Here is a 10,962-nt window from a genome sequence, read left to right on the forward strand (position 1 = left end):
AGTTAGGTTGTTTGTGTTGTAGTTAGGTTGTAGTTAGGTTGTTTGTGTTGTGTTACAGGTTGTAGTTAGTTTTTGTGTGTTGTAGTTAGGTTGTAGTTAGGTTGTTTGTGTTGTGTTACAGGTTGTAGTTAGGTTGTAGTTAGGTTGCTTGTGTTGTGTTACAGGTTGTAGTTAGGTTGTTTGTGTTGTGTTACAGGTTGTAGTTAGGTTGTAGTTAGGTTGCTTGTGTTGTGTTACAGGTTGTAGTTAGGTTGTAGTTAGGCTGTTTGTGTTGTGTTACAGGTTGTAGTTAGGTTGTTTGTGTTGTAGTTATGTTGTAGTTAGGTTGTTTGTGTTGTGTTACAGGTTGTAGTTATGTTGTAGTTAGGTTGTTTGTGTTGTGTTACAGGTTGTAGTTAGGTTGTTTGTGTTGTGTTACAGGTTGTAGTCAGGTTGTTTGTGTTGTAGTAAGGTTGTTTGTGTTGTGTTACAGGTTGTAGTCAGGTTGTTTGTGTTGTAGGTAGGTTGTTTGTGTTGTGTTACAGGTTGTAGTAAGGTTGTTTGTTTTGTGTTACAGGTTGTAGTCAGGTTGTTTGTGTTGTGTTACAGGTTGTAGTTAGGTTGTTTGTGTTGTGTTACAGGTTGTAGTAAGGTTGTAGTTAGGTTGTAGTTAGGTTGTTTGTGTTGTGTTACAGGTTGTAGTTAGGTTGTTTGTGTTGTGTTACAGGTTGTAGTTAGGTTGTTTGTGTTGTGTTACAGGTTGTAGTAAGGTTGTTTGTGTTGTGTTACAGGTTGTAGTAAGGTTGTAGTTAGGTTGTAGTTAGGTTGTTTGTGTTGTGTTACAGGTTGTAGTTAGGTTGTTTGTGTTGTGTTACAGGTTGTAGTCAGGTTGTTTGTGTTGTGTTACAGGTTGTAGTAAGGTTGTTTGTGTTGTGTTACAGGTTGTAGTTAGGTTGTTTGTGTTGTGTTACAGGTTGTAGTTAGGTTGTTTGTGTTGTGTTACAGGTTGTAGTTAGGTTGTTTTTGTTGAAGTTAGGTTGTAGGTAGGTTGTTTGTGTTGTGTTACAGGTTGTAGTAAGGTTGTTTTTGTTGTAGTTAGGTTGTAGTTAGGTTGTTTGTGTTGTGTTACAGGTTGTAGTTAGTTTTTGTGTGTTGTAGTTAGGTTGTAGTTAGGTTGTTTGTGTTGTGTTACAGGTTGTAGTTAGGTTGTAGTTAGGTTGCTTGTGTTGTGTTACAGGTTGTAGTTAGGTTGTAGTTAGGTTGCTTGTGTTGTGTTACAGGTTGTAGTTAGGTTGTAGTTAGGTTGCTTGTGTTGTGTTACAGGTTGTAGTTAGGTTGTAGTTAGGTTGTTTGTGTTGTGTTACAGGTTGTAGTTAGGTTGTTTGGTTGTTTGTGTTAGGTTGTTTGTGTTTAGGTTGTTGTCAGGTTGTTTGGTTGTTTGTGTTTGTTGTTACAGGTTGTAGTCAGGTTGTTTGTGTTTGTTATGTTGTAGGTAGGTTGTTTGTGTTGTGTTACAGGTTAGTTATGTTGTAGGTAGGTTGTTTGTGTTGTAGTTACAGGTTGTAGTTAGGTTGTTTGTGTTGTGTTACAGGTTGTAGTAAGGTTGTTTGTGTTGTAGTTAGGTTGTTTGTGTTGTGTTACAGGTTGTAGTAAGGTTGTTTGTGTTGTAGTTAGGTTGTTTGTGTTGTGTTACAGGTTGTAGTTAGGTTGTTTGTGTTGTGTTACAGGTTGTAGTTAGGTTGTTTGTGTTGTGTTACAGGTTGTAGTTAGGTTGTTTGTGTTGTAGTTAGGTTGTAGTTAGGTTGTTTGTGTTGTGTTACAGGTTGTAGTAAGGTTGTTTGTGTTGTGTTACAGGTTGTAGTTAGGTTGTTTGTGTTGTGTTACAGGTTGTAGTAAGGTTGTTTGTGTTGTGTTACAGGTTGTAGTTAGGTTGTTTGTGTTGTGTTACAGGTTGTAGTAAGGTTGTTTGTGTTGTGTTACAGGTTGTAGTTAGGTTGTTTGTGTTGTGTTACAGGTTGTACAGGTTGTAGTTAGGTTGTAGTTGGTTGTAGTTAGGTTGTTTGTGTTGTGTTACAGGTTGTAGTTAGGTTGTTTGTGTTGTGTTACAGGTTGTAGTCAGGTTGTTTGTGTTGTGTTACAGGTTGTAGTAAGGTTGTAGTTAGGTTGTAGTTAGGTTGTTTGTGTTGTGTTACAGGTTGTAGTTAGGTTGTTTGTGTTGTGTTACAGGTTTGAGAGGTTGTTTGTGTTGTTACAGGTTGTAGTTAGGTTGTTTGTGTTGTGTTACAGGGAAAGGTTGTTTGTGTTGTGTTACAGGTTGTAAGGTTGTGTTAGGTTGTAGTTAGGTTGTTTGTGTTGTGTTACAGGTTGTAGTTAGGTTGTTTGTGTTGTGTTACAGGTTGTAGTCAGGTTGTTTGTGTTGTGTTACAGGTTGTAGTAAGGTTGTTTGTGTTGTGTTACAGGTTGTAGTTAGGTTGTTTGTGTTGTGTTACAGGTTGTAGTTAGGTTGTTTGTGTTGTGTTACAGGTTGTAGTTAGGTTGTTTTTGTTGAAGTTAGGTTGTAGGTAGGTTGTTTGTGTTGTGTTACAGGTTGTAGAAAGGTTGTTTGTGTTGTGTCTCTCCCAGTTTGAGATGCTGACCGGAACGCTACCATTCCAGGGGAAAGACCGCAAGGAGACCATGAACATGATCCTCAAGTGAGTCTCTTTGACAAGGTTGACCATTTGACCATTATCATCTCACTGGAGTAGTGTGTGTGTGTTCTATGCCAGCGGTTCCCAACTGTTTATATTCCGGGGACTAGCAGATCACTGTCAAAAGCTCTTTTCTGTTCCGGAGACTAGCAAATCACTGTCAAAAGCTCTTTTCTGTTCCGGAGACTAGCAAATCACTGTCAAAAGCTCTTTTCTGTTCCGGAGACTAGCAAAACACTGTCAAAAGCTCTTTTCTGTTCCGGAGCCTAGCAAATCACTGTCAAAAGCTCTTTTCTGTTCCGGAGACTAGCAAATCACTGTCAAAAGCTCTTTTCTGTTCCGGAGACTAGCAAATCACTGTCAAAAGCTCTTTTCTGTTCCGGGGACTAGCAAATCACTGTCAAAAGCTCTTTTCTGTTCCGGAGACTAGCAAATCACTGTCAAAAGCTCTTTTCTGTTCCGGGGACTAGCAAATCACTGTCAAAAGCTCTTTTCTGTTCCGGAGAATAGCAAATCACTGTCAAACGGTATTTTCTGTTCCCGGGGACTAGCAAATCACTGTCAAAAGGTATTTTCTGTTCCCGGGGACTAGGAAATCACTGTCAAAAGGTATTTTCTGTTCCCGGGGACTAGCAAATCACTGTCAAAAGCTATTGAGGACCACCAATGTTATCAGTGAATGTAACAGATTAAAGGCCTATTATTAACATGAGAAAAAAGGTTATGTAAAATTACTTATAATACTGTTAACAATCGCAATTGTTTTTATTTTTGGAAGAAAACAAATCTAATAAAAAACTCAGAAGGTCTGTGGACCACAGGTTATAATGCTGAGGCAACCCAGGAGAAAGAGAGGGGGATTCATATTACAAGAGGTATTTGGAGCACTCAGCAGGAGGGCAGGATGGATGGACAGACTATAAGAGTGATAAAAGCAGATAATGGAGCTAGCTAAGTGGAATGTTTGACATTTATGACGGAAAGGGGGAGAGAGATAAGGAGAGTATGAGAGGGAAGGAGAGAGGGAGGGTGGAGGAGGAGAGAGATGGAATGAGAAAGAGAGGAAGGGTGCAGGAAAGGGAGAGGTGGAATGGGTGAGAGATATTTGAACACAGAGAATCATTTATCTCTCTCTCGGGGGAAAATGCTGAGAATGTTTGTTTGTCTCTCTCGGCTGCTTTCGTTTCTGTAAAACGCTGAGTTAGTTTCCTGTATGTATTACTGTATACTGTATAATGGACTTCAGCATTCAGTCAGACTGAATACAGGTTGATATATGACGACTGTGTCAATATCCGCACTCTTTAATGTTCTCTATTTCCCCCTCTATCACTGCCTTCTCCTCTTCTGTATTCCTACCTCTTTCTTTACCTCCCTCTCTCTCTGTCCCTCTCTCTCTCTTTGCCCCTCTCCTCAGGGCTAAGTTGGGGATGCCACAGTTTCTGAGTCCAGAAGCCCAGAGTCTCCTGAGGAACCTTTTCAAACGCAACCCTACTAACAGGCTAGGTAACACAATCTGCTCTTAGGTCTGGGTTACGTTTTCCCCCTAATGGTTAAAGGTAGGATTGGGGGAGTTTATATGATCCTAGATCTGTGTTGAAGTGTAACTTCTTGTTCTGATCTCTGTAGGAGCCGGCCCAGACGGAGTGGAAGAGATCAAGAGACACCACTTCTACTGCACCGTAGACTGGAACGTGAGTGATGAGACGTCTCTTCTCACTGCGTTTCAGACGCTGTAGTGTCAGTATATACCATATCATGTGTTCTCTATCTCTGTGTGTAGAAACTGTTCCGTAGAGAGCTCCACCCTCCCTTCAAACCTGCTACGGGACGTCCTGACGACACCTTCTATTTCGACCCAGAGTTCACTGCTAAAACACCCAAAGGTACACACACACACACACATCTCTCCCTTCCTCCACCTGTCAATTACTCATCATCTGTTGATTTTCAACCGCTTGCTTGTCTTCTTTGTGTAGATTCCCCAGGGGTTCCACCCAGTGCCAACGCCCACCAGCTGTTCCGAGGATTCAGTTTCGTAGCCATAACAACAGAAGAAGAGGCACAACCACTACAGGCTACAATAGTAAAGGTATATATATATATACATATACATACATACATACATACATACATACATACACACACATACACACACACACATGCGAGCCCTGCATGAAATTTAGGCCACGGCCCTACCCTTGCTTGCGACATTCAGGCCTTACTCTGCCCTGGCTCGATTGCTTCTGCCAAATTTACGGCCCGGCCCTGTCCGAACACGAAATCAGAAATAACTTTCTCTCTGCTCATCTTTGTCTGTCCCCCGCTCTCTCCCTGCGCTGCTCCATGTGCTCTCTGTGTGTGAGTATCCACAGCAACGGCTCCGCTTAGCTGCTCACATGATGAGAGAGACTGAGGCTGAGAGAGCTGTTTGGTAGCTCTAAACTCTGATAAAACTCACGGAATATTATTATTTTCTGTGAAATTATCTCTCCTGTCGACTCGGACAATGTTCTTGTCTTATATTTTCTGAGGTTGAAGCACTTCTGACACCATTTTATCATCGTAAGATATGACTGCAGACACTGCGCTGCAGCGCTCCTAACCCTAACTCCTAACCCTAGCTCCTAACCCTAGCTCCTAACCCTAGCTCCTAACCCTAGCTCCTAACTCCTAACCCTAACTCCTAACCCTAGCTCCTAACCCTAACTCCTAACCCTAACTCCTAACCCTAGTTCCTAACCCTAGATCCTAACTCTAGCTCCTAACCCTAGCTCCTAACCCTAACTCCTAACCCCTAACCCTAACTCCTAACCCTAGCTCCTAACTCCTAACTCTAGCTCCTAACCCTAGCTCCTAACCCTAACTCCTAACCCTAGCTCCTAACCCTAACTCCTAACCCTAGCTCCTAACTCTAACTCCTAACCCTAACTCTAGCTCCTAACTCTAACTCCTAACTCCTAACCCTAACTCCTAACCCTAGCTCCTAACCCTAACTCCTAACTCTAACTCCTAACCCTAGCTCCTAACCCTAACTTCTAACTCCTAGCGCCTAACCCTAACTCCTTACCCTAACTCCTAACTCTAGCTCCTAACCCTAACTCCAAACCTAATTTTAACATTAACCCTAATCCCCCTAAAAATAGCATTTGACCTTGTTGGGACCAACAAAATGTCCCCAGTTGGTCAAATTTTTGTTTGTTTCCTATTCTTGTGAGGACTTCTGGTCCCCAGAAGTATAGTTGGGGCGGCAGGGTAGCCTAGTGGTTAGAGCGGTGGACTAGCAACCGGAAGGTTGCAAGTTCAAACCCCCGAGCTGACAAGGTACAAATCTGTCGTTCTGCCCCTGAACAGGCAGTTCCTAGGCCGTCATTGAAAATAAGAATATGTTCTTAACTGACTTGCCTAGTTAAATAAAGATAAAATAAAAAATAAATAAATAGTTTAACACGTCCACACACACAGTCTTGTTATGTGTAGTTTGACATCTGTGTTGCTCATGTGTTTACGTAGCAGCTGCACAGAAATGTGTCTCAGTTTTCTGAAGCATATGAAATGAAGGAGGATATAGGACTGGGATCATACTCTGTCTGCAAACGCTGCATACACAAGACCACTGGCATGGAGTACGCAGTCAAGGTGAGACACACAGCAGAAAGCATTGATATTGCCCATTAATTGTTAGTATTCAGAGCTATACATACATAAGTGGTCTTGGTTTCAACTCCAACACATTTTTGTGTGTGTTGCACCCAGATCATCAGTAAGGCTAAGAGAGATCCAACGGAGGAGGTGGAGATTCTACTGAGATACGGACAACATCCCAACATCATCACACTGAAGGACGTGAGTCTCACACACACACACGCACGCACGCACGCACACACTCACACGCTCACACACACACACACACACACACACAGGTACAGCTATAACCTTGTTGTCTCTGCTGTAGGTGTTTGATGATGGCAGGACAGTGTATCTTGTCACAGAGCTGATGAAGGGAGGAGAGCTGCTGGATAAGATACTGAGACAGAAGTTCTTCTCAGAGAGAGAAGCTAGTGCTGTCCTATACACCATCACCAAGACTGTTGAATACCTACACGTACAGGGGGTAAGTGTGTTTCATGTGTTTGTGTCGTTCAAGGACTTTGACACATTTCTGAGCCTCAATACTTTCTTTTTACAGCATACCTAGTTCTCATTCAATGTGTCGACGTGGGTGTGATTGACTGATTGGTTGATCATTTACCAGGTGGTGCACAGGGACCTGAAGCCCAGTAATATCCTGTATGTGGATGAGAGTGGGAACGCTGAGTCCATCAGGATCTGTGACTTTGGTTTTGCCAAGCAGCTGAGAGCTGAGAATGGCCTGCTGATGACGCCGTGCTACACAGCTAACTTTGTAGCTCCAGAGGTATGTACCGTGACTCTCTCTCTCTCTCTACCTCTCTCTGATGTTCTCTATGTGTGTGTACCCTCTCATCCACTAATCATACAGTATGTGTTTACTAGGTGTTGAAGAAGCAGGGTTATGATGCTGCCTGTGACATCTGGAGTCTGGGAGTCCTACTCTACACCATGCTGACAGGGTAAGACTGTGTCTGTTTTATATGTGTGAATATGGTTGTTTGTGTATTTGCAATTGTTTACCCTTCTCTCCTTTACTTTCCTCTCCAGGTTCACTCCATTTGCCAATGGTCTAGAGGACACTCCAGAGGAGATCCTGGCCCGGATCGGCAGCGGGAAGTTCTCTCTGACCGGAGGGTACTGGAATTCTGTCTCAGCCGAGGCCAAGGTACACACACACCCCGAAGACAAGGGAATGTTACCAACATTCAAACACCATATTCAATGGGGGATAATGTTGTAATGTTTTTGAACTCTGACCTGTAGGAGCTGGTGTCTAAGATGTTACACGTGGACCCCCACCAGCGTTTGACGGCTGGCCAGGTATTGCGTCATCCCTGGGTCACACAACGCGACCAGCTGCCCAAATTCACACTCACCAGACAGGATGCTCCACACCTGGTCAAGGTAACACACACTCTGTCCCACTATATTTTGTCTTTTTCATATACAGTGATGTGTGTTGCAATATTTGAATGACTTCAAATAAAGTTTGATTTGATTTGTGCAGGGCGCCATGGCAGCAACCTACTCTGCCCTCAACAGGAACGTTCCACCTGTCCTGGACCCTGTGGGATGTTCCACTCTGGCCCAACGGAGAGGGGTGAAGAAACTCACATCCACTGCCCTCTGACCTTTAACCTTTCACCTCGGACTTATAACCTTGCTGGAGGTCTGTTCAGACAGACGGGCAGACCTGGTCCCTCAGGTGACCTGGACAGAACTCTGATGCACCTGGGACCCCTCTGACCCTTCTCTGTTAGGAACTAACCCAGTGGTTTCCCCCCTGGTGCCAGAGATAGAGTATGCAGGCTTTAGAACCAGTTAGGGCTAGAACTACAGCCTGTAGCTCTGTTGGACCAGGGCTGGTGGTGACCACTAACATTGTATCGTCTCTCCAGTCTTTGCTTTGTACAATCAGCGTTGCCTCTAGATACTCAAGAGACACGTGTCAGGAACATGAATGTGCTGTATATAGATGTATGTGTGTATGTACTTCTGGGAACATTTGAGAGATACCTGCATATGCATTTAAGACCCAATTTATGATGAACTGTATAACTGTAGCTCTGTGTGTAAACCTTAAGTAGCCTCTTTAGTGACCGAGTCATTACAGGGACAAACTAGTGATGTCATCAGAGTGAGAGCAAATGGGACCACTGATGATGCCCCCTATATTGAGACAAGCTCCTCCCAGTCAGCCACAACATCCAATCAGAGTGACGGGATTGAGGTCCAATCATGGCTTTGGTTAGGCCAGTCTGGGTACCGCCTACCCTGTCCACACCAACTCAGCTCTACAGACACTAAGGTAAACATTATCCTGGACCAGTGTTAAGCGGTGGTTAGCTGGGCAACGAGTCTGTGGCTTGCCCAGTGTGCATGTTGCTGCCTTATACAGTGCCCTCTGTAATTATTATTTTGTCTTCTATTGGCTCTATACTCAATAAGTTTGGATTTAAAATCAAAGAATGACTGAGGTGAAAGTGAAGACTGTCCGCTTTCATTCGAGAGTATTTTCATCCTTATCCAGGTGAACCGTTTAGAAATTATAGCCCTTTTGTATTGAGACAAATTCACTTGTGTGTATTTTTTAAGCAGTCAAAAGTGAAGTATTTGGTCCCATATTCATAGCACGCCTACATCAAGCTTGTGACTCTACAAATTTGTTTGATGCATTTGCTGTTTGTTTTGGTTGTGTTTCAGATTATTTTGTGCCCAATAGAAAATAATGTTAAAGAATGTATTGGGTCATTTTGGAGGGACTTTGATTGTAAATAATAATAGAATGTTTCTGAACACTTCTACATTAATGTGGATGCTACCAATATTACAGATAATCATGAATATATCGTGAGTAATGATGAGTGAGAAAGTCACAGATGCAAAAATATCATACCCACAAGACATGCTAACCTCTCACCATTACAATAGCAGGGGAGGTTAGCATGCATAAAAATGCTAACCTCCCCTGTTATTGTAATGGTGAGAGGTTAGCATGTTATATTCTTATTTACAATAAAAGTCCCTCCAAAATGACCCAATACATTCTTTAGCATTAATGTATATTGGGCACAAAATAATCTGAAACAAAACCAAGACAAACAACAAATGTGTAGAGTCACAACCTTGATGTAGGCATTGCGTGCTAGGAATATGGGACCAAATACTTAACTTCGACTACTTTAATACACACAAGTGAATTTGTCCCAATACTATATACAAAAAGGGTACTATATACAAAAAGTACTGTCAGTTCTAAACGGTTCAACCGATAGGGATGAAAATACCCTCTAAATAAGGCAACAGTCTGCACTTTAACCTCATGGTCATGGTTTGATTTCCCAATAATCCCGGAGGACACTGTATTTCCTGGTTCCGAGGAGCATTTGAATGGATGAAGCTGTGAAGAGACTGAGTCTGGCACTGAACTGAACTGTCAATACTGTACTAGTACAGCACCTCAGGGTTCTGGGAGATGAAATACAATGCATTTTAGAAATCCATTAACTAAGTCATGTAAGCACACAGGTGGGGGTGGGAGAAGCCCTTGGATGTAGAAATATGTGGCTGGAACAGACATGATATTTTCTGATGAATTTAACCTGCTGTCTGGAATGATGACAGTGTGGAGGTAATCCAGTATGTTACTGTCTGGAATGATATGACAGTTGTGGAGGTAATCCAGTATGTTACTGTCTGGAATGATATGACAGTTGTGGAGGTAATCCAGTATGTTACTGTCTGGAATGATATGACAGTTGTGGAGGTAATCCAGTATGTTACTGTTTGGAATGATGACAGTGTGGAGGTAATCCAGTATGTTACTGTCTGGAATGATATGACAGTTGTGGAGGTAATCCAGTATGTTACTGTCTGGAATGATATGACAGTTGTGGAGGTAATCCAGTATGTTACTGTCTGGAATGATATGACAGTTGTGGAGGTAATCCAGTATGTTACTGTCTGGAATGATATGACAGTTGTGGAGGTAATCCAGTATGTTACTGTCTGGAATGATATGACAGTTGTGGAGGTAATCCAGTATATTACTGTCTGGAATGATATGACAGTTGTGGAGGTAATCCAGTATGTTACTGTCTGGGCCTGCTGGCACATGCTGACTTCTTGTCAATCCCTTTAAAGCGCTGTCTGTCTAATAGAATGAAGAAAACTGTAGCTATCAATGACTTGTAGCGGTATTATTGAACTCATGATCTGATTCTGGATCAGTAGTGAACTTCTACCTATTCAATTTCTCTCCCGCTGCTCTTCTGGATGTGTTGGAACACACACGGTCTTTGAGTTTCTGATTGACTGTTAAGTGTTTAGCTGTAAGGTTGTGTGTTTGAGCAGTTTGTATGTTGTTTTGAGAGTAGATGAGATGCATTGCTTCTCTCTTTTGGGACGGTTTCCTGGACACAGATTGCACCTGGTCCTGGACTTAAAAGCAATTTCAATGGAGAATCGGTCCAAGACTAGGCACAATCTATGTCCGGGGAACCAGCCTTTTGTGTCCCAGTCTCTTTCCCCTGTCCCTGTGGAGATACAGTGTCCTTCCATCCATCCTGCTGCGACCGTCTCCTCTCTCTGGTTTTGTATCTCAGTGGAGTCACAGTAGGACTTTGTATTGAACATAATAAACAGGCCTTCAGTACACGAC

General features: G+C 42.7%; 1 protein-coding gene across 2 annotated transcripts in view; it reads left to right on the top strand.

Annotated features, from left to right (window-relative positions):
- Positions 1 to 10,961, top strand: part of LOC115104977 (ribosomal protein S6 kinase alpha-3) — a 39,170-nt gene extending 28,209 nt beyond the window's left edge. For both annotated transcript variants that reach the window (XM_065007018.1, XM_065007017.1), the window contains 13 exons: positions 2,602 to 2,672; positions 4,087 to 4,175; positions 4,299 to 4,363; positions 4,453 to 4,555; positions 4,649 to 4,761; positions 6,183 to 6,308; positions 6,426 to 6,515; positions 6,625 to 6,783; positions 6,925 to 7,086; positions 7,185 to 7,261; positions 7,350 to 7,467; positions 7,566 to 7,706; positions 7,810 to 10,961. In XM_065007018.1, coding sequence (XP_064863090.1) covers positions 2,602 to 2,672; positions 4,087 to 4,175; positions 4,299 to 4,363; positions 4,453 to 4,555; positions 4,649 to 4,761; positions 6,183 to 6,308; positions 6,426 to 6,515; positions 6,625 to 6,783; positions 6,925 to 7,086; positions 7,185 to 7,261; positions 7,350 to 7,467; positions 7,566 to 7,706; positions 7,810 to 7,932 — 1,437 coding nt within the window. In that variant the 3' untranslated portion in view covers positions 7,933 to 10,961. The remainder of the gene's footprint in view (positions 1 to 2,601; positions 2,673 to 4,086; positions 4,176 to 4,298; positions 4,364 to 4,452; positions 4,556 to 4,648; positions 4,762 to 6,182; positions 6,309 to 6,425; positions 6,516 to 6,624; positions 6,784 to 6,924; positions 7,087 to 7,184; positions 7,262 to 7,349; positions 7,468 to 7,565; positions 7,707 to 7,809) is intronic.
- Position 10,962: the final 1 nt, after the last annotated feature.

The sequence above is a fragment of the Oncorhynchus nerka genome, linkage group LG22 (genome assembly GCF_034236695.1).
Source record: "Oncorhynchus nerka isolate Pitt River linkage group LG22, Oner_Uvic_2.0, whole genome shotgun sequence".
Classification (NCBI taxonomy): Eukaryota; Metazoa; Chordata; class Actinopteri; order Salmoniformes; family Salmonidae; genus Oncorhynchus; species Oncorhynchus nerka.